This window comes from Trichechus manatus, unplaced genomic scaffold (genome assembly GCF_000243295.1).
Source record: "Trichechus manatus latirostris isolate Lorelei unplaced genomic scaffold, TriManLat1.0 scaffold00181, whole genome shotgun sequence".
Taxonomy (NCBI): domain Eukaryota; kingdom Metazoa; phylum Chordata; class Mammalia; order Sirenia; family Trichechidae; genus Trichechus; species Trichechus manatus.
Genome location: NW_004444117.1, coordinates 4,637,203 through 4,660,700, shown reverse-complemented (window position 1 = coordinate 4,660,700; position 23,498 = coordinate 4,637,203). Strand labels below are relative to the sequence as shown.

Here is a 23,498-nt window from a genome sequence, read left to right as displayed (position 1 = left end):
TCATGGATTGAATTGTGTCCCCCAAAAAATGTGTGTAGCAACTTGGCTAGGTCATGATTCCCAGTATTGTATGACTGTGTTATCTGATATGATTTCCTTACGTGTTGTAAACTCTATCACTATGATGAGATTATATGTGATCTCATGTGTTGTAAATTCTATCATTGTGATGAGGTTATGCTGATGAGGTTGACAAGATTAGTGTCTTAATGCAATCTCTTTTGAGATATAAAAGAGAGAAGCAAGCAGAGACACATTGGAACCTCATACCACCAAGAAAACAGTGGCAGAAGCAGAGCGCGTCCTTTGGACCTGAGGTTCCTGCACAGAGAAGCTCCCAGACCAAAGGAAGATTGGTGACACAGACCTTCCTCCAGAGCCAATGGAGAAAGCATTCCCCTGGAGCCCTGAATTTGGACTTGTAGCGTACTGGACTGTGAGAGAATAAACTTCTCTTTGCTAAATCCGATCACTTGTGGTATTTCTGTTAGAGCAGCGCTAGATGATTAAGACAGTGTTTAAATATTATGAAAGTTTAAGTAAAAGCTTTGCTAAGCAATTACAAGATAATCACAAGTTCAGTAAGTCATGGTTACAAGAACACTCAAGTTCTGAAAACAGAGTATGTTCATTAGTTTTGAAAATAAGATGTGTTTTTATTAATTTTGATTGTTTTCTGAAAGAATTAGCTTCAAATGAAAGTTAATGAATAAGACCACCGTTTCTGGTTTCAGCAAGCCTGGTCACCTAGAAACAATCATGTGAAACAAAACAAGCTACTTTTAAAGGTTATAGTTTAAAGCATAGCTAAAAGATTATTAATTCATTACAGTGCATATCTATATTTAGTGCATATAACAACATTTCACAAGATGACCTTTAGTGTTGTAAGTAACAGAACTCTGTTTTCATAATGTAAAACTTGTAATTTTTTACACTGATATTATGCCATAGTGTGAGGGTACTTTTAAGATAAATGTGTGGCCAAATTCAACAGCTAAAAGTGGAGCTGGAATTAAGCCACTGGGGCATGGCTCAACATCATTTTATACTTGAACTACTTCAAGGAGAAGGAGATGAGCCCAAAGAACAAACTCAGGACAACATCATCACTGCACATATTGGCCTTCGAAAGCAGCGTTGCCCAGCAGAAAGGTAATGCAAGTCATGTATATAATTTTCAATTTTCTAACAGCCACATTAAAATGAAAAAGAAACAAGTGAAATTCATTTTAATGATATAGTTTATTATAGCCAAAATATTATCATTTAAGCATATAATCAACATAAAACATTATTAATAAGATGGCTGATACTGTTTTTTCCTCTACTAAATCTTAGAAATCCAGTGTGGATTTTACATTTACTGCAGTACATTTCAATTCAACTAGCCACATTTCCTGTGCTTAGTATGTGAACAGAAAAAGTAAACTTCTAATTTTGTTATAGAAGTATGCTAGAGTGAACAATAAAACTTAAAGCATAAAAAATATTTTACAACAGGATAAAATTCAGTGAGAGACATACAATGAAAGTACTTTCGATTAGCATAAAAGTCCTGTGAAGGACCTAAAAATGTAAGCTCAAGGGAAAAATAACAACAAAAACTTAAAAATGTCCGATCTTAAAAGTGGATGATAACAACAACAAAAAAAAACGTTGCCGTGGAGTCGCTTCCGACTCATAGCGACCCTATAGAACAGAGTAAAACTGCCCAATAGGATTTCCAAGGAGCAGCGGTGGATTCCAACTGCCAACCTTTTGGTTAGCAGCCGAACACCTAACCACTGCAGCAACCAGGTCTTCCTACTTACTAAGTATCAAATCGTTGTGGATTTAGATTCCATTGGATACACTCGAAATAGTATGAAAAGTTTTGTTTTTACAAGTCAATATTAACGATATTCCAAAATTACATTATTTGCAATTATTTAAATTTAAGATGAACAGTATTTAGATGTTCATGTAAAAAGCGCCAAGGGTAGCTTTTCGAAGTTACTTTAAACCTGGAGTTAGAGTCAAAACTGCAGACCAAAGGTTGGAAAGGAACGGAGATCACAGCCAAGCTGGCGCCCCCCGCAGGGCAGAGGTTCAGTCTGGTCTTCACTCTAATTCCGCCGTCAGCGGGCTCCGCCCAGGGGCCGCTGCCGACTATGCGCTCCGTTAACCCGCCGGGTCCTGCGTCCTTCTTCTACTCCGACCCCGTCTGGGGCTCTGCGCGATCGCGGAGGAGGGAGCTGGACCACCGCCACCCAAAGTCGGCTACGCCCGCTACCGACAGGGACTTTCCTAGAAAGTGGATAGGGGCCCTCCTCTCAGATCCTCCCATTCCCCGGACAGCGCGGGCGGGCCCTCCCTCCCGGCACGTAGGTCTGTCCTTAGGTATTTATTCTACCGAGCCATTTATTTACTTTATTATCTGTCTCCCCCGCACCCCACACCGAGATGCAACGTCCCCATAACAGGAAGCTTCGTATGTAATAAAACACACATGAAGCGAGCACTCGATAAATAATTGTTGAAGTAATGACTATTCCTCCGTGTTGGGGTCATTAGAGCGCGCCATAGGTCACGTGCCTGAACGAGCTGGACGCCGGGGGAATACAATCGAGTCAGTCCTCCAGAGTCCCAGAGAAGACTCGGAAGTGGCCCGGAGCCGAGTTGGGTTCTTCCGGCCGGGCCGTCAGTGCTTTTGTCCCTCCGGCGGCCGGGTATCCGCGGCGCTGCCACAACGAGTACGTGAGTCCGCGGACGCCCGCGCTACCGTTCCGGTCCCTTGCCTGCCACGCCCTCCCCCTCTTGGCCGGGTCTTGGCCGCCCTTTGGGCCTCGGGCGGGATCTGGGAGGAGGCGCGTCCCTTACACACACGCCTCAGGCGGTGTGTTCCCGGGGGAGGAGAGAGAAGGGAAGACCGCGGGCCGGCCGAGGTGTGTAGAATGCACTCCTGTAGCCATCCGGGCTCTCTGTGGCCATTGGCTCCGACAGGCCGAGCGGACCACGGTCGGTTTGGGACTGCCCGATGTCCGGAGAAAGATTGGGTCCCCGCTCCCGTGTTCCTCAACTGTTCTCAGCTCTCTCGGGCCTGAGGGAAACCCTGAAAATCAGCGCTTTAAAATAACCCCCTTGTTACGCTCCCGCCGCAGTTAAGTTTGGCCCTGGGTTTTGAGAATGAATACGAGCGCTAGAGGGACCTCTAGATCACAGGTCTAGGGGTCATCTGATTCGCCTCCCCCCCCCGCTTTTTTTTTTGGATGGAGAGTGTTGAGAGATTCTTGCCACAAGTATTGATCGAGCCCTCGGGAGACGCTTCCCAGCCCTTGCCCCACGGGAGCTCGCCTGTGTTTGGACAGGGGTGCGCCTAGAGGAGGCGGCCTGCCATTAGCTCCGCAGGGTGGGAAGGTAGGGAGAGGAAGGTCAAGGAGACTCCAGGACCGAGGGGCAGCCTGCGGGAACCGGGAGTGCCAGAGCTGTGTGTGTTGCTCCAAGACGTTTGGACTTGGTGACCACCAGCAGTGTTTTCTTTTTGAAATGATGAGGCTCTTTGTTTGTTTAATGCATTTTTTGAGTATGGAATACATTCATATAGTTACGATATAAAAAACATAAACGTATCAGTGAAAAGACTCCCTCCCACTTCGATTATCCATCTTTCTAGGCCCCACCCCTTGAGGTAACCACTTTTGTTTTAGTCATTGTATCCTTCCATGGTTTCTGTATGCAAATACTAGTAAATAGTAATGTAGTTAGTTCCTCCTCTGCCCCTTGCTTCTTTCACTTAATATACCCTTGAGATCTTTACGTATCAGAACATAGAAAGCTTCCTTTTTTATTTTTTAACGCACTGTGGTATTGGATTGGTCTTGTTTGGATGTTTTGGATATTCTGAACATTCCATAGTTTGTTTGATGTATTCGGGGATGTTTTTTTTTTTCCAGTTTTTTGTAACTTCAGACAGTTAGGCCCTCATTGACATTTTACTAAGGTATAGCTGAGCAAGGATTTTGAAAGAAAGGACTAAATCATAAAATAATTTTTGTTTTACATTAATTCAGATTGTTAAATATACCAGATCAGTATTACAGTAACTCATGGAGAGTGTTTAAAACAAATAAAACTAAGTAGCTTTTCTCTCTTGAGACTTGTGTTTGTAATGCTTAGTCTTACACTAGCCTAATAGACAAATTTTATCAATGACTCTCTTCAAACCAGCTCCCACCCCTTAGCTTCAGGAAATTTCTCAGCTTCTCTTTCAGAAACTTCTTTGCTTACTTGTGTTACAAGATAACTAGAAATCTCTTCTCCACTTAGAAACCAAAAGCATTGCCATTGAGTTGATTCCGACTCCTAGCGCTCTATAGGACAGAGTAGAACTGTCCCATAGGGTTTCCAAGGATCGGCTGGTGCGTTCAAACTGCAGCCTTTTGGTTAGCAGCTGAACTCTTAATCACTGAGCCACCAAGGCTCCCCTGGAACTCTAGGACTTAAGTTTTTTTCCCCCCTCAATCCATTCTCCCACTGGAACCACTATGAGTGATCTTTTTTTCTTGTAATTATGAAAATTTTAAATACACGGGGAAGGATACTAGTACAATGAATTCCCATATACCCATCACCCAGAACTAACAATTATCAGTATTCTGCTACATTAGCTTTACCTTTCTAACATAGCCACAATGCCATTAACACATCATCCTCAATTAACTCTTATTCCTTGATATTATCTGACAGAAGTTGACAAACTACTTGGCCTAAGGTCTATTTTTGTATGGCCTGAAAGCCAAGAATGGTTTTTACATTTTTAAAGGGATGTTAAGTCCTCACTCCCACCTACCCCCTTGCCCCCAGAAAAAAGAACAAAGAAAATTAAGCAGCAGAGTCTTATGTGGCCCACAAAGCCTGAAGTATTTGCTATCCAGCCTTTTACAGACAAAGTTTGCTAATCCCTGCATACAGATGAGGTTGCTCAGAGTACGCAGAGCCAGAAGAGAAAAAATTCAAGATGGAATGAGGGTGCCAGGAACATCCAAGGGTCTCCTGGCTGAGGACTAAGCGTCTGGCCCTTAAGAAGCTAGTGCTAAGCAGCTAATGCAGCATGGTCTGAGTGGGAGAAATCTGATTGAGTAGATGAGGCATGAGGGAGATGGGACTGAAGACCATTGTTTGAATACACAACTGTGAACGGGAGGTAGGATAGTGAAAGTGGTACCTGGAGGGAAAGGTATAGTTGAGGGAATTTTAAATTTACCTTTTGATATTTTAAAACCTTTTTATTTAGAAATAATTTCAAATATGCAGAAGAGTTTCAAGAATAAAAAGAAAAATTACTCAGATTCACCTATAAACCAAAAAAAAAAAAAAAAAACACCGAACCTGTTGCCATCAAGTCAACTCCAACTCATAGTGACCCTATAGGACAGAGCAAAACTGGCTCTTAGGGTTTCCAAGGCTGTAATCTTTTTTCTTTTTTTTTATTGTAATTTAGGTGAAGGTTTACAGAACAAATATTTTCTCATTAAACAGTCAGTACACATACTGTTTTATGACATTGGTTAACCACCCCACGACATGTCAACACACTCCCTTCTCGGCCTTGGAGGACCTTTTTTTTTTGTGAAAATATACATAGCCAAAGATACACCATTTCAAAAATTTCTACATGTACAATTCAGTTATGTTGATTACATTCTTCCAGTTGTGCTGCTATTCTCACTTTAGATGACGGTTTACAGAACAAAATAGTTCTCATTAAACAGTACACATATTGCTGTATGACAATGGTTAAGAACCCCACCCACTACATGTCAACACTGTCATTACTCAACCTTGGGTTCCTTATCACCAGCTTTCCTGTCCCCTTCTGCCTTCTAGTACTTGTCCCTGGACTGCTGTGCCTCATTAGTCCTGTTTTCTTTTATGGGGATGTCCAATCCCCGGCTGAACGGTGAACCTTGGGAGTGACTTCACCACTGAGCTAAAAGGGTATCCCGGGGCCATACTCTTGGGGTTTCTCCAGTCTCTGTCAGGCCAGTAAACCTGGTCTTTTTTTGTGAGTTAGGATTTTGTTCTACATCCTTCTCCAGCTCTGTCCAGAACCCTCTGTTGTGATCCCGGTCAGAGCAGTCAGTGGTGGTAGCCGGGCGCCATCTAGTTGTACTGGACTCAGTTTGGTGGAGGCCTTGGTAGCTGTGGTGCATTAGTCCTTTGGACTAATCTTTTCCTTGTATCCTGTTCTCTTCGTTCTCCCTTGCTCCGGAAGGGTTGAGACCAGTGGATTATCTTAGACGGCTGCTCACAGGCTTTTAAGACCCCAGACGCTACTCACCAAGGTAGAATGTATAACAATGTCTTTATAAAATGTGTTATGCCAGTTGAGGTAAATGTTCCACGAGACAATGGTCCCCACAGCCCTCCGCCCAGCAATTCAGTCCTTCAGGGAGTTTGTGTCCATGGAGCTTCCATGACCTTTCCTTGTACAAGTTGTGCTGGCTTCCCCAGTATTGTGTACTGTCTTACCCTTCACCAAACTTAACACTTATCTATTGTCTGTTTAGTATTCCCCCCACCACCCCTCCCATCTCTCGTAGCCAACAAAGATTGTTACTTTCTTTGTGTAAACTTTTTCATGAGTTTTTACAATAGAGGTCTCATACAATATTTGTCCTTTTGTGATTGACTTATTTCATTCAGCATAATGTTCTCCAGTTTCATCCATGTTATGAGATGCTTCACAGATTCATCATTGTTCTTTATCATCGCATAATATACATTGTGTGTATGTGCCATAGTTTGTTTATCCATGCACTGTTGATGGGCATCTAGGTTGTTTCCATCTTTTTGCTGTTGTGAACAATGCTGCCATGAACATGGGTGTGCATATGTCTATTCATGTGACAGCTCTTATTTCTCTGGGATGTATTCCTAGGAGTGGGATTGCTGGATCGTATGGTATTTCTATTTCTAGCTTTCTAAGGAAGTGCCATATCATTTTCCAGAATGGTTGTATCATTATACATTCCCACCAGCAGTTCATAAGAGTTCCGATCTCCTTGTAGCCTCTCCAACATTTGTTATTTCCAGTGTTTTTGATTCGTGCCGATAATGCTGGGGTAAGCTGATATCTCATTGTGGTTTTTAGTTTGCATTTCTCTAATGGCTAGTGATCGCCAGCATTTCCTCATGTGTCTGTTGGCCGCTTCAGTGTCTTCTTTGGTGAAGTGTCTGTTCATTTCCTTAGCCCATTTTTTAATAGGATTATTTGTCTTTTTGTTATAGAGCTGCTGGATTTTCTTATAGATTATGGAGATCAGACCTTTGTCTGACTTGTAATGTCCAAAAATTTTTCCCAGTCTGTATGTTCTCTTTTTACTCTTTTGGAGAAGTCTTTTGAGGAGCACAGGTGTTTGATTTTTAGAAGATCCCAGTTATCTAGCTTATTTTCTGGGGTTTGTGTGTTGATGGTTATAGTTTGTATCCTGTTAATGCCGTGTATTAGGGCCTGTAGCATTGGGTCCTGTTTTTTCTTCTATGAACTTTATAGTTTTTGGCTTTATATGTAGGTCTTTGATCCATTTTGAATTAGTATTTGGATATGGTGTGAGGTATGGGTCCTGTTTCATTTTTTTTGCAGATGGATATCCAGTTTTGCCAGCACCATTTGTTAAAAAGAGTGTTTTTTCCCCATTTGATGGATTTTGGGCCCTTCTCAAAGATCAGATGACCGTAGGTGGATGGATTTACATCTGGGTTCTCAGTTCTGTTCCATTGGTCAATGTATCTGTCATTCCAGTACCAGGCTGTTTTGACTACCGTAGCTGTATAGCAAGTTCTGAGTTGAGGTAGTGTGAGACCTCCTACTTTATTCTTCTTTTTCAATAGAGCTTTACTTATCCGGGGCTTGGTATTTGGATCAGGATTGCATTGTATTTGTAAATTGCTTTGGGTAGAATTGTCATTTTTACAATGTTGAGTCTACCTATCTATGAGCATGGTATGTTTTTCCATTTCTGTAGGTCCCTTTGGGTTTCTTGCAGTAGTGTTTTGTAGTTTTCTTTGTATAGGTCTTTTACATCCCTGGTTAGATTTATTCCTAAGTATCTTATTTTTTAGGGGCTGTTATAAATGGTATTGTTTTCCTGATTTCCTTTTTGAAGTTCTCTTTGTGTGTAGGAATCCAGCTGATTTTTGTATGTTTATCTCGTGTCCTGCTACTCTGCTGAATGTTTGTATTAGTTCCAGTAGATTTCTCGTGGAGTCTTTCGGGATTTCTATGTATAGTATCATAGCATCTGCAAACAGGGACAGTTTAACTTCTTCATTACCAATGTGGATGTCCTTTATTTCTTTTTCTTGCCTTATTGTTCTAGCTAGAACTTCCAGCACAGTGTTAAATAGGAGTGGTGATAAAGGGCATCCAAGGTTGTAATCTTTATGCAAGCCAACTGTCACATCTTTCTCCTGTGGAGTGACTGGTGTGTTTGAACTACCAACCTTTTGGTTAGCAACTGAAGGCTTTAACCACTGCACCACCAGGGCTGCATAGATTCATCTGTAGTTATCATTTTACTTCATTTGTGTTCTCTGTTACTTATTTTTCCCCTAAAACACTTGGGGGTAACTTATATACATAATGTCTCTTTACCCCTAAGTACTCCAGGGAGAATTTCCTAAGTATAGCAATTCTCTTACAGAAGTATAGTACAGTTGTCAACTTTAGTAAATTTAAGGTTGATAATATTTTATCTAATTTACTATCCATATTCCAATTTTGTCATTTGACAGATGACCATTTTTCTCTCCAGGACAGATCCCGTGGAGATTAGATACTGAATTTAGTGGTCAGATCTCCTTAACCTTCTTTAATCTGGAACATTTCTACAGCCTTTCTTTGTATTTTATGAAAATGATACATTTGAAGAATACAGTTCGCCTTCCACCACCACCACCCCTTTTTAGTAGGATGTTCTTCATTTTGGATTTACTCATGTTTTCTGTGATTCAGTTCAGGTTATGCATTCTCATAGATGATGTGTCTTTCTCAGATGTCACTTTTGGAAGCACTTAATGACGATCTGCCTATGTTGATGATGTCTGTTTAGAACACCTGACCTATTAGGACATTGTCTAAATTTTTCACTGTATATTTACTATTTTTTTCACTTGTGACTAATAAACATTTGGTAGAAGAACATTTTTAAGTCCTTGTCAAAATTTCTCCCTAGATTTAGAATCCAGTGATGATTCTTCCCTCATCCAGTCTTTATTCTGATTGTTACAAAATGCCGATTTTTCCACTTTTTCCCTCCACCTTTATCAGCTGGCCCTCTCACTCTGCTGTAAGCCAGGAGGTCTCCTTTTTTCCCTTGTTTGTTTGTTTAGTATTTGTATGGACTCATGAAATCTTATTTTTTGAATAGTTTATAATTCATAACTCTAATTATTATGGTGCCTAAATCAGGGGTTCAAGCCAACTCTTGTGTTCTTGGGACATGCTCCCATCATTTTTCTTTTTTAGCATCTCCTTACCTGCTGACATAAGATATCCCAGCTCATTTTGTACATACCCTGCCCCAACCCTGGAATAAGCCATTTCTTTGAGGAGCCCTGGTTCCTTTTAGCAGGGAATGGTAGTATAGACAGACCAAGAACAGGGTGCTAGATGTGCTCAGTAATAGAGCTGGGAAATACATGCATATAAATTTATACACATATAAACCAAAACCCAAATCCGTTGCTGTTGAGTCGATTCTGACGCATAGCGACACTATGGAACAGAGTAGAACTGCCCCATAGGGTTTCCAAGGCTATAATCTTTATGGATGCAGACTGCCACATCTTTCTCCCGTGGAGCAGCTGGTGAGTTTCAACTGCTGACCTTTTGGCTAGTAGCCAAGCATTTAACCACTGCACCACCAGGACTCCGTTTGTACACATATACATACAATATATATGTTTTTATATATACATCCATATACATGTGCACTTACATATACACACAATACATATTTTAGAAATCATGAGAATTCACATCAGTACTTCCAGTTCATCCCCACAGGGTTTTTCTTGCCTTCTGCTATTCCATATTTCTATGTCTCTTCTTCCTGGAGAGCCCTCACTCCCAACAGTATCCACACATTTACTCAGTTACTCAGTCTCTTGATAACATCTAAAATTGCTTCAGAATTGGTTTGTCCATAGCACTACAGAAAACAAACCTGCTAAAAAGAGTACAGGGTTTGTTTGCCGTTTTTCCTCCCCACCCTATCCCACCCCACCCTGTCCCATCTACCAGCCTTCCCAAGACTGAGGATGTGTAGTATGTAGTCAGGTACTATGTTCGTAAGTTACTTGAGTTATTTCTTTATTTATTCCCCCCCTGCCATATAACTATGCTGTTGGTGTGAAACAAAAATTCATTAGTTTCTATTTGCTTTCTGTTTTAGGTGTTTCCCTCCCCCCTTTTCCCAGTCTCATTGATTTAATTTTATTTTTTGAATATGCAGAACATTATTATGCTTTCATAGGTAAAAACTATACAAAAGCTATACTCAGAGTGTCTGTCCCTTCTGCCTCACTCCCCACCCCTTGTAGGTAGCGAACTTTATTGTTTTCTGGTTTATCATTGCTATAAAGAGAAGCAAAATATAAATGTTTTCTTATTTTCTTTCTTTCGTGCACAAAATGTAGCACATATGCTCTTTTTCACTTTGCTTTTTTGACTTTACAGTATATCCTGGAAATTGCTCCATAACAATTCGAAGATCTTCCTCATTCTTTTTTGGTACTCCATTGTGTATAAGTTCCATAGTTATTCAACCAGTCTTAAATGCTTGGACATATAGGTAGTCTTTAAAAGATTTTGCAATTAGAAATAATGCTACAAAGAATAACTTTCGTACATATGTACTTTTGTATTGTTCGAAGTGTATCTTCAGTAAAAATTCCTAGAAGTGGGATTTCTGCTTCGAAATGCATACATAGTTTTGTTAGATATTGGCAAATTCCCCTCAACGGGTTGTGTGAATTCGCATTCACAATACTGTATGAGAGTTCCTGTATCTCCACAGCCTCACCAACAGAATATATTATTTAACTTTTGAATATTTGCCAGTCTGACAGAAGAGAAATGGTATCTTAGTTCTAATTTGCATTTCTCTTACGAGTGAAGTTGAATATTTTTTCATATATTCAAGAACTATTTTAATATTTCTTTTTGTGAATTGTCTGTTCACGTCTTTTGCCCCTTTGTTCTGTTTTTCAATTTTTCAAAAATGTTTATTATGTGTATTAACCCTTTATATATGAATTATGTTAAAAATATTTTCTTCCACTTTGTTAGTTGTCTCTTGATTTTGCTTGTAGTGTTTTTTGCCAAGCAAGTTTCTTTTTACAGAGTCAAATTTATCAGTCTTCTTTTGTTGGATCTGTGTCATAGTTAGAAAGCTTTTCCCTCTACCCAGGTTATGTAGGCATTCATCCATGTTTTCTTCTAGTCTTTGTATAGTTTCCCTTTTTTGTATTTAGATCTTGGCTCCATTTGGAGTTTATTCCTATGTATGGTGTAAGGAATGGATCTAATTTATCTTTTCCCAAATGGCATTATACTTGCTTGAACACTATTAAAAAGACCATCTTTATCATTTACTTGATTTCTATATGGAGTTGGGTCTATTTCTGGACTTTCTATTCTGTTCCATTAGTGTATTTGTTTATTCATATATCAGCACCACATTATTTTAATCAGAGGGGCTTTGTAGTATACTTTAATATCTGGTATGGCTAGTCTCCCCTAAGAGCTCTCCCTTTTTTTCCCCTAAGCCATTTGTGTGTGCCCATGCGTGTGTGTGTTTTGGAGATTTGGTTTTATGGCTGTAGGAACTTGATCATCTTTCTGTCCTGAGGACTAAGAGATAGTAGAGGTTGAGGGGCTAAGGCCAAAGGGGAAATGGATGGAGAATCCCTCATGTGGTGTGGGAGCAGGATTCAGAGCACAGATAAAAGATGTGGTGCTGTTGATGGTTCTGGAATTCTCCTGCCTACCCAGTAGCTCTCACATTTGAACTGACATAGACTGCTCTGCTCAAACTAATAATGAACGGGGTGTAGGTAAACTAGGTTGTGCCATGATTCCTCATTGACCTCTGATGACCATAATTAATGCATAATTTTGTGAAGCTCTCTCAGCTGACCACCTTTAGTTTTAATGTTTGCCTGGTGATGCTTTATTTTACTTTCCTAGTGATACCTTGTGTTCCCAGCCTCCTCACCTGTTCTGTAAATTTTAATCCAAAGTTTATCATTTCCATAAGCATAAGTTGGATCATGAGTGTGATTCTTTTTATATGTTTACTCAAAAGTGTGTATCTTTCTTTTCTTTTATTGCCTTTGCTTCCTCCTCACATATCCACATATAGAGTTTCTAAGTAGCATTGACAGGATTCCAGATTCCTGACAAGAGAATCTGATACCCAGTTAAGAGGGGGAGATCCAGACTTTAACTGAGTCTAATCATAGATGTGTAATCATCTAAGGTTGGGGGAGAACTGGCTTGGCACTGTTTCTTTTGTTCTCAGGATCACTCTCTCCACTAGCAGGTGCTAATGGAGTACCAGTTATGTATAGAGTGCTTCAAAGTCTGATGTCTGAACAAAGAGTCCCTGCCTGGACCCTAAAATCTGCTTTGTGAAGGATCTTACCTTCCATGACTCCTGTGCTTTATCCCCAGGTTCCAACCTGGTCTAATATAATTGTTCTTAACAATTACAATACTATAATAACAAAATAAATAATGACATCTGTATAGTATTCATTAAGTGACAGGCATTGTTCTAAATGCTTTATTACCTTATTTATTATTCACAACAGCCCTATTGTCCTTATTTTACAATCAGGAAACTGTGGTACAAAAAGGTTAAGTAACTTTCTCAAGGCCATGCAGCTAAGTATTTGAGCCTAGGCAGTATTACTTCTTATGCTTGATGGTTTGTATTTTTGCTTTTAATCTTTGATATGCCTTGACTGCGGTTAGCCTGTTCATAAGTAGGAATGAAAATCTCTTTACCTGGTAGGGCAGAGTGTTTTTCTATATAGAGTTCCTCTCTGATGATAAGTGGGGATTGCCCACTTTCAGGGTCAGTGTTTTTCTTGGAGGTAAAGTTCAGGAGGCCAGGCCAACTCCAGGTACCTGCAGCTTTCTTTCTTTCCCATCTATGATATTGCCATCCTCATGATTTTGTAACCACTTCCCTGACATCTCTACCCAGGTACGAATTTTTTGTCTCTTTAGTTTTACCTATTTGCTGCTGATTATGTCTCCCTAACTTTTATATTACCTATTTTTTTGTTCTTATACATTCTGTTTGTTTTTCCATAACTAAATGACATTGTTAAAAAAAAAAAGAAAGAAAAACTGATTTATGTTACACATTAGTACTGTGTATGATTTCAACCCATCTTCAACCTGCCTTCATGCTAAGCTGTTATGCAAGGATAGAAGAGTTCTTTGCTCCATTGAAAATTCAGGGCTCTAGCATTTTAACATTATCTCTACTGAGGCAGAAATTTTGGCATGTCCACTGCTGTATCCCCAGTGCTTAAAATAGTACCTATTACACAGCTTCCACTCAATAAATATTTGTCAAGTAAATGAGTGAATTTTGATGTAACTCTTTCAATTTCTGCTAAACAAAGTGAACAGGTATCATTTTCGTTTTCTTGGTTTAGTGTCACATTTGAAGATGAGGAGCACTGAGGATGAGGAATCAACTGAAAAGTATGAAAATTTTGGAAATGCAGAATCTAAGTGGCCAAAAATAGAAGGTCTTCACAAAGATTATGTTCAGGAACCTAAAGTTGGTGAAACTTGTGATTGGGATTACAAGGTAGAGAATCAATTGGAAAAGACTGAGGGAAAAAGAATGAAGGAAGAGAAAAGTGTCATCAGGGAAAAGATTGGCAAAGCCAAGAACATGGCACATGTAAAGACAGAACAGGAAAATGAGGCATCTGAGAAAAGCTTACATTTGAGCTCAAAATATGTTGTACATAATACTGTCTCTGTAGAACAGAAAAACAGTGAGCGAGGCAAATGTATGGAGAACATTAATGGAAACTCTTACTCCAGTCTACAGCAGAAAACCACTACTGTTAAGAAATCACACAAATGTGATGAATGTGGGAAATCATTCAAATATAATTCCCGCCTTGTTCAACATAAAATTATGCACACTGGGGAAAAACGCTATGAGTGTGATGACTGTGGAGGGACTTTCCGGAGCAGCTCAAGCCTTCGAGTCCACAAGCGGATCCATACTGGGGAGAAGCCGTACAAGTGTGAGGAATGTGGGAAAGCCTACATGTCATACTCCAGCCTTATAAACCACAAAAGCACCCATTCTGGAGAGAAGAACTGTAAGTGTGATGAGTGTGGAAAATCCTTCAATTATAGCTCTGTTTTGGACCAACATAAAAGGATCCACACTGGGGAGAAGCCCTATGAATGTGGTGAGTGTGGGAAGGCCTTCAGGAACAGCTCTGGTCTCAGAGTCCACAAAAGGATCCACACAGGGGAGAAGCCCTACGAATGCGACATCTGTGGAAAAACCTTCAGTAATAGTTCTGGCCTTAGAGTCCACAAAAGAATCCACACAGGCGAGAAGCCCTATGAATGTGATGAGTGTGGGAAGGCCTTCATTACTTGCAGAACACTTCTAAACCATAAAAGCATCCACTTTGGAGATAAACCCTATAAATGTGATGAGTGTGAGAAATCTTTTAATTATAGTTCTCTCCTTATTCAACATAAAGTCATCCACACTGGAGAGAAACCTTATGAATGTGATGAGTGTGGGAAGGCCTTCAGGAACAGCTCAGGCCTTATAGTGCATAAAAGGATCCACACAGGAGAGAAACCTTATAAGTGTGATGTCTGTGGCAAAGCCTTCAGCTATAGTTCAGGCCTTGCAGTCCATAAAAGCATTCACCCTGGGAAAAAAGCCCATGAATGTAAGGAGTGTGGAAAATCTTTCAGTTATAACTCACTTCTTCTTCAACATAAAACTATTCACACTGGGGAGAGACCTTATGTATGTGATGTGTGTGGGAAAACCTTCAGAAACAATTCAGGCCTCAAAGTCCACAGACGGATCCATACTGGGGAAAAACCTTATAAATGTGATGTGTGTGGAAAAGCCTATATCTCACGCTCTAGCCTTAAAAATCACAAAGGAATCCATCTTGGGGAGAAGCCCTATAAATGCAGCTATTGTGAGAAATCCTTCAATTATAGCTCTGCCCTTGAGCAACATAAAAGGATTCACACTAGGGAGAAACCCTTTGGGTGTGATGAGTGTGGAAAAGCCTTCAGAAATAATTCAGGCCTTAAAGTACATAAACGAATCCATACTGGAGAGAGACCTTACAAATGTGAAGAATGTGGGAAAGCATATATCTCACTCTCAAGCCTTATAAATCATAAAAGTGTACATCCTGGGGAGAAGCCCTACAAGTGTGATGAGTGTGAGAAAGCTTTCATCACATACCGAACCCTAATAAATCACAAAAAAATTCATCTTGGAGAAAAGCCCTTCAAATGTGATGTGTGTGGGAAATCTTTTAATTACACTTCACTCCTTTCTCAACACAAAAGGGTCCACACTAGAGAGAAACCCTTTGAATGTGACAGGTGCGAGAAGGTCTTCAGAAACAACTCAAGCCTTAAAGTACATAAAAGAATACATACTGGGGAGAAGCCCTATGAATGTGATGTGTGTGGAAAAGCCTACATCTCACACTCAAGCCTTATTAACCATAAAAGTACCCACCCTGGCAAGACACCCTTTACGTGTGACGAATGTGGAAAAGCTTTTTTCTCAAGTAGAACTCTTATAAGTCATAAAAGAGTCCATCTTGGGGAGAAACCCTTTAAATGTGTTGAGTGTGGGAAATCTTTCAGTTACAGCTCACTCCTTTCTCAACACAAGAGGATCCACACGGGGGAGAAGCCCTATGTATGTGATTGGTGTGGGAAGGCCTTCAGGAACAGCTCAGGCCTCACAGTGCATAAAAGGATTCATACAGGTGAGAAACCCTATGAATGTGATGAGTGTGAGAAGGCGTACATCTCACACTCAAGTCTTATCAACCACAAAAGCATCCACCGTGGAGAGCAGCCCTATAATTGTGAGTGTGGGAAATCTTTTAATTATAGATCAGTCCTTGACCAACACAAAAGGATCCACACTGGAAAGAAGCCATACAGATGTAATGAGTGTGGAAAGGCTTTTAATATCAGATCAAATCTTACCAAGCATAAAAGAACCCACAATGGAGAGGAATTTTTAAATGTGACATATGTGGGAAATCATAGTAGTGCATCACAGAAGAGAACCCTCGAGGGAGGGAATGTTCTGGATGGGACCAGGATGAGAATATCTCTGTAGAAGGTAGAGTTTACCAAGTCTCAAAGAGCTCAAAGGAAAGAAAACCTTGTGAATGTAAGAATGTCTGAGATCCTTATTCATGGCTTATAATTTAGATAGTCTAAATGAAATTATTCTAGATGATTGTAAGTTATGTTTCCAGTGTGTTTCTAAGTCATAGTGTCAAGGTAGCTGAGCCCTTATGGAATATAAAGTAGTTCATATTCGTGATACAACCTTTCAAGGTGATGGAATGTGAAAAGAATCTTCAAAATAAGCACAGATGTTTCTGGATATAAATCACATGGATGAGAAAAGGACTTCAGTTAGGAATCACTTAATTACCATCAGAAAGTTCATATTTGGATAAATTTTGTGAATAGAAGTGTAGGCAATATGGGTATAGCTTTGAATCCCATTTATATATTGGTCAGTGGAAAAGTCCAAGAAGGGTTTCCAAAAGGCAAATTCAGGGAGAGACTGGATTCAGGGGATATATTTAATAGTAGTGATCATGAAGTATGAACTTGATATAATTGAATGAATTGGGGAGGATGATGACAACTTGTGAAACAAAATTTGGATTTCAGTGTAAGAAAAATAGAAGGTGTAGACTGTTACAAATGTAACAAAAGATAGGAGACTTACATTTGGAAAATACAAGTTGATTGGAAACTGCTCTAGTAATAAAAAAGCTGATGCGATTGAGTTGATTTTGACTCAGTGACCCTATAGGACAGAGTAGAACTGCCCTGTAGGGTTTCCAAGGCTGTAATCTTCATGGAAGCAGACTGCTACAGTTTCTCCCACAGAGCGGCTGTTGGGTTCGAACTGCTGACCTTTTGATTAGCAGCCAAGCACTTAACCACTGTGCCACCAGGGCTCCTAATGTTGTAATACACTAGTTGAATTGGTGAAACTTTTTAGAAATTTCAAATGGATCCCTTCAAGGGATGATGAATCTGAATGAAGGTGAAAAACTTAAAGGTGGTATTCACACTTTATGCTACAATAAAAGGTTCTACTGTGGATTGGATTTCAGCACATTCAATAAATATGGAACATATCTTCAGCATGATTTCACACCTTACACAACAGAAAGAATTAATTCAGGGATTCTTGTGAATAGGAGTACTGGGAAGGGAGGGCATTTCATTGCCGGAGCTAAAAGACTTACTAAGTAGCTACCAGTAATTGAGGAAATCCATGCTTCATAAGTAATCCTGTTAAACGTTTGTTTTGGAATGTGTTTTTCTAAGGATTTCATGCAGTACATATGTATATTGTCCGTTTTAAAATATTATGAATACTTCGGGACTTAGTCTCTGCCATGAAGACCAGTTAGTTATGGTGAGGTAAGATGGAACTCCAATAAAGAAATTCCTCAAATGTAAACAGGCTATGACTTACTTTAGATGGAGCAGTATACAGAGAAAGCCATTCAGAGTGTCAGATCTTTGTGAGGGTGTTATACCAAATTCATATCAGGGAGGGCAGCAGGGTATCATCCTATAGCGCTAGTAGCTTAGGATTCATGAGAAGTTAGGTGGTACTCCACCAGGAAAAGCGCAGTGGGTTTTGAGGGGCCCCAGGTAAGCAGTGTGATTCTCATACTTAGGCTGGATTATAATTCCTAGGAGGGGGTAGGCTATGTGAGTGATCAGTCATCACACAGAAACTGTTTCTGACAGGACAGATAGAAATTAACATGAAATATTGTTAACTAGTTACAAAGGTGTTAATTAGGTAACTCAAAGGGTAGAAAGGGACTCTTCTGAGAGTTAAGTAACCTATCCAAAAATACTCTGAGTGGAGCCAATTCAATAGAGACTGAATTCTAATAAAAAGTCTTTCTGGCTCCAAGATGCACACTCTTTACAGTAAGTTTGATAGAATGAGGGAGGGGGAAAGAGAATGTGTGGAGACAGGACAAGGAGAAGGAAAGAGCATTTCTGTGACTCCACTTTGGAGTGTTATGAGCACACTTGCTTTTTCTTCTCTGTATTGACTCCCAGTGATCCGCAGGGCCCAGACTGATCTTCCATTTGCTGAAGATGAGACTGGCTCTGAATTCAACAATCAGGTTACCTGAAGTTTCCATGTGCTGCACATGCGCCAGGGTGATGGGTATGCCAGTGGCTTGAGGTCCACCCTGCACACACATGTACTTGAACTCCATCTGGACCTAATACACTACCTACTTTGGAGGAAGATGGGTTAAATAACAAAGGAAAGAATGGCCACTGTCCAGATGGGGATTCAGAGAGCTTCTGTGTGCTGTGCACAGGGACATGCTCTGCCTTTTGCCACCACTGACTCAGGACGAGGAACCCCTGAGGACCCAGGACCTCCAGTGCATAGGAAATGGGACTGCAGGGCCTCTTGCCTGGGCCTCGAGTGCTCCTGAGGGCCAGATATATGACCCTTGGGTTAATTCAGGACATGGATCTCTGGTTCTCAAGCTACCCCAGGTAGACATCATGGCATGAATCCAATGAGCTGGTGTGGCTGCACCCCCTTAGGTCCTCATCAGGACTCAAGCTGGTTTAACACCCCCCACCACCACCTTTCAGAAGAATGTCTGATACATAAAATAAAGTTGGCAACATGTAGGTAAATCAAACACTGTATAAAAAAATTAATAGTGTATAGTTTCTAGGGCTAAAGATAGAATTGAAATGTTAGGCAACAGTAGATAAATTGGAAGCTGCATAAAAGTGGCCTAAAGTGCTTGTATTATCTGGGAGGAGGGTCAAGATACTGGTTAAGTCTAGGTTTTAAGTTAAATATGTGTGGTAAAATGTCATGGGCAATCACTAAAAGAATAGAACCAAAATATAAATTTATTTTAAAACTGAGCTTTAAAAATTGAGAAAAGAGAAGAAACAAATATAGAAAAGGTGGGACAAGACTTTCTTGTAAAGGTAGGCTAGGTTATTTGGATCAATTTCCCACCAAAAACAAAAAGACTGCATAGATAGATAGCTCTCCCAAGAGCACAATGAAACTGAAAAGACAGCGGGTAATCTCAGGGCAGTTTTAAAATGGGGTCATGTGATCAGAGAGAATAACACCACAGTTGGGTGCCAGTTCATCAGCTGGGGGTGGGGGGTGACAGGGACAGAAGATCAGGGCCTGGCCACCTAAGGCACTGACTCTTCACAGGAGACGTTTCCAACGTTAAACTGGGTTCCCCAAGTGCTACGCTCTTAGTATAAAATAAAGCAGATCTAAACCCATCCCTCTCCCCAGTCTTGGGGCTACAGAGACAGCTGCTTTGTTACTGAGCAGAGCAGTAGAAGGAAATAGCCCTGACAAGCTACGGCCTCAGACAGCCCTTACACAATCTGAGACCTGGAAAAGCAAACATAAAACTTGGAAGAAGACTTGTTTAATCTAGGCCTCAGGTGGCACCTATAAATATTTTTTCAGGGTCAATGACCAGCAAGTAGTCATAGATAACCAGGCACATAAAGAAAAAATGGCAAAATGAATGAAAACCAGCAGAAAAGAACAGACCCACACAGACTTCACATACTGAATCAAGTACATTTGTGAAAATAATTGTTCTTAAAATGTTTAAAAGACATTCTTTAAAAACTGAAAATAACTGCAGGGAGCAGAAATTTAGTAGAAGTAAAATTACACATTTAAAAAAGAACCAGTCAGAATTTCAAGTCTTCATTGAGAGGTTTTAACACATATTTGATCTCTGAAGTAGCAGACAGAAAGAATGGGGCAAAGGGAATGGGGCTGAGAATTTTCCAGAACTGATGGAAAATACAAGTTTGCAGATTTAGAAGCCCAAAGCAGGATAAATTTATTTTTTTAAAAAATTATACCTACAGTACATATCCTATTGTAACTGCAGAAAGGAAAAAAAATCTTAAAAACTGGTGAAGACAAACTACTTTCAAAAAATAATCGTTAGACTTCTCAACAGCAACAATGAAAGCCAAAAAACTGGAATGAAATCATCTAACCAGAGATAGAAAAAAACTGTCAACCTAGAATTTTTTATACCCAGTGAAAGTGTCTTTCAAGAATAAGGACAAAATAAGCACATTTTAAGACAGACAAAAATAGAAAATTCATCCCTGAAGATCCTCACTAAAGGAAATTCTAAATAATGCACTTTAATACAGAAGGAAAATGATTCTGAGATGCAAAAAGAAACAGCAAAGAGAGTGGGAAATATGTGCAATGTAAATGAACATTTTATTTGAAACAAAATCTAGAGTTGTTAAAATAAGACAGACTTAAAATACCAGACAACAATATAAGTCAAGAAGGAGTAAATAGATTTGAGGTATTCTAATGTCTGTATTTTACAGTAGGCAGTAAAGGTTTTGATTTCATGCGTATTATAAAGTCTAGGGTAACCATAAAGTAGAGCATATGATTTCAATCCTAGTAGAGGAAAAAATATTTTAAAACTCAACAAAAAGGCAAGAGAAAAAAACTGGTGAGACAAAACAAAGATGGTAGGTCTTAAGTCAATAATATTTACATTTAATGTAATTTTCTTAAATGACAAGGATTGTCAGGTAGGACAAAAGTACAAAAAAACAGACCAAACCAGTTGCTGGCGAGTAGATTCCAACTCTGGCCCTATGTGTTTTAGAGTAGAGTTGCGCTCCATAGGGTTTCCAGTGGGTGGAAATTTTTTGGAAGTAAATCACTAGGCCTTTCTTCCAAGTTGCCTCTGGGTAGACTTGAACTGCCAACCTTTCAGCTCTTAACCATTTGCATAACCCACAGACTCTTATACAAAAGTACAAAACCCCACTATATGCAGCTTTTACAAGAGACATCTTAAATATAAAGACAATTTTAAAGTAAAAGAATGGAAAGATTCTATATGAAATAAATAGTAACCAATAGAAAGCTAGTACAGCTCTACTAATATTAGACAAAGTAGTTTAAAGCACAAACCATTGCTAGAAATAAAGGGGTCATTGCTTTAAGACAAAAGGTTCAGAGAAGAGAAAACTTGGAAGATACAACGGTTTTAAGTTAGTATCCAATAATATAGTTCAAAAGATTGGCAAAAATTTACAAAACAAAAAGGAGAGATACACAAATCCACAGTCCCGATGGAAGACTTTTGACACCTCTCAGTAATTAATACCATAAACAGACTAAATAGTAAAGATGAACAATACAATTAACAAGATAAATACTTTTATACATGAAACATTTTGAAAAATGTATTACATGCTAGACCATAAAGCAAGTGTCAACAAAATTTAAAGGACTGAAATCTTACACAGTATGTTCTCTGACCATGCAATTACACTAGAAATTAATAATTTAAAACACACTTAGCACCTCCCCATTATGTTCAGAAATTTACAAATACATTTCTTAATAAATCATGGTTCAACGATGAAAATATTTTGAACTGAATGATAATGAAAATAGTATTTATCAAAACCAGTGGAATGTGGCTTAAGCATTTAAAAAAAAAAAAAAAAAACCGTTGCCATCGAGTTGATTCTAACTCAGCAACCCTATAGGACAGAGTAGAACTGCCCCACAGGGTTACCAAGGCTGTAATCTTTACAGGAGCAGATTGCCATGTCTTTCTCCCACAGAGTGGCTGGCTGGTGGGTTTGAACTGCCAACCTTGAGGTTAGCAGTTGAGCTCTTAACCACTGTGCTACCAGGGCTCTGCTTAAGCAGCACTTAGAAATGAATAGCCTAAAAAAGATACTTTAGAAAATCAGAAAACCTGGTAATTAATCACTCATGCCCCATCTCGGAAAGTTACATCACAAATTCCTAAAGTTAATGTAAGGATGTAATGAAATGCAGAAATTAATGAAATAGAAAAACAATATAGAGGATCAACAAAGCCAAACGTGTTTGTTTTGTAAAAAGACTAATAAAATTGACAATCCTCGGTGAGATTGACCAAGAAAGCACAAATAACTGAAATCAGGAATAAAAAGGGGACTGTAGAGAACTATTTTCTTCTCTGAACATACACTGACCCTCCCAACCCCCTCGCCTTGCTCCTTGATAACTGCGAGAATAACTCACTCCCTCTAAATTCCTTAATTGAGTCAACAATTCTAGAACAGGATGTAACAGACTAAGATGAGCCAAATCACTCATTTCTGTAAGATTGCAATGTCTACTTGACCAAAGCCCACTAAAATTGCAGTGGGTACTTTGCTGCTTTTGTTTCTTTCCCCTTACAAAACTCTCATTCCTCAAGTTTGAAGAGACTCCTTTTGAGAAAGTTCCCTGTTCCTACAGTTGGAGTTCAGAGAATTTCTAAAGTTTGACATTGCAAATGCTAGCTATTAAAACAATAAGATGATGTTATAATTTTAGGCCAATAAATTAGAAATTTTAGATGAACTGAGAGAATTCGTAGAATAAAACTTACCCAGAAAGGTCTGATGGAAACCCTGGTGGCGTAGTTGTTAAGAGTTCGGCTGATAACCAAAAGGTCGACAGTTAAATCCGCCAGGCGCTCCCTGGAAACCCTGTAGGACAGTTCTCCTCTGTCCTATAGGGTTGCTATGAGTTGGAATAGACTCGCGGGCAATGGGCTTTTTTTTTTTTTTTTTAATCTTATACATGTGGAGTGTGGGAAAGACTGCAGAGTGAATTCAGTTTCTGTTGAACTCAAAGGAGGTGCAAGAGGGGAATAAGAGGGAGGGAGGGGAAAAGAAAGTATGAAGGAAAACCTTAATAAGCAACGAGCCATCCTCCCCATTTTGTTTCAGTTGGTCTTTTATCCAGCAAGGTCATCTCCCTTGCACAAAACAATGTCTGAGATATCAAACCCGCTGCTGTTGAGTTAATTCCGACTCATAGGACAGAGGAGAACTGCCCCATAGGGCTTCCAAGGAGCGACTGGTACATTCCAACTGCCAAACTTTTGGTTAGCACCCAAGCTGTTAACCCCTACACCACCAGGGCTGAGATATAGAGGTTGGTTATTTACCAATAGTTGAGTTGTCTTGAGGCCTTTTCATCCAGAAGTCATTCCAAAAGAAGTTATTTTTTAGACCCTGTCCTCTGGTGCTAGGTATTTTTTAAACTATTAATTTCTAGCTTAAGAAACAA

The 23,498-nt window shown here is 39.6% G+C and overlaps 1 protein-coding gene across 2 annotated transcripts; it reads left to right on the top strand.

Moving 5' to 3' along the window:
• Positions 1-2,646: 2,646 nt before the first annotated feature.
• ZFP62 (ZFP62 zinc finger protein) lies at positions 2,647-21,863 on the top strand. 2 transcript variants are annotated; one of them, XM_004387169.3, is made up of 2 exons: positions 2,647-2,735; positions 13,720-21,863. In XM_004387169.3, coding segments are annotated over exons 1-2 (2,718 nt in total). In that variant the 5' UTR covers positions 2,647-2,734; the 3' UTR covers positions 16,437-21,863. The 2 variants fall into 2 exon arrangements, with proteins under 2 accessions (XP_004387226.1, XP_023597227.1); XM_023741459.1 differs by lacking the exon at positions 2,647-2,735 and adding an exon at positions 12,665-13,259.
• The last annotated feature ends 1,635 nt before the right edge of the window (positions 21,864-23,498 follow it).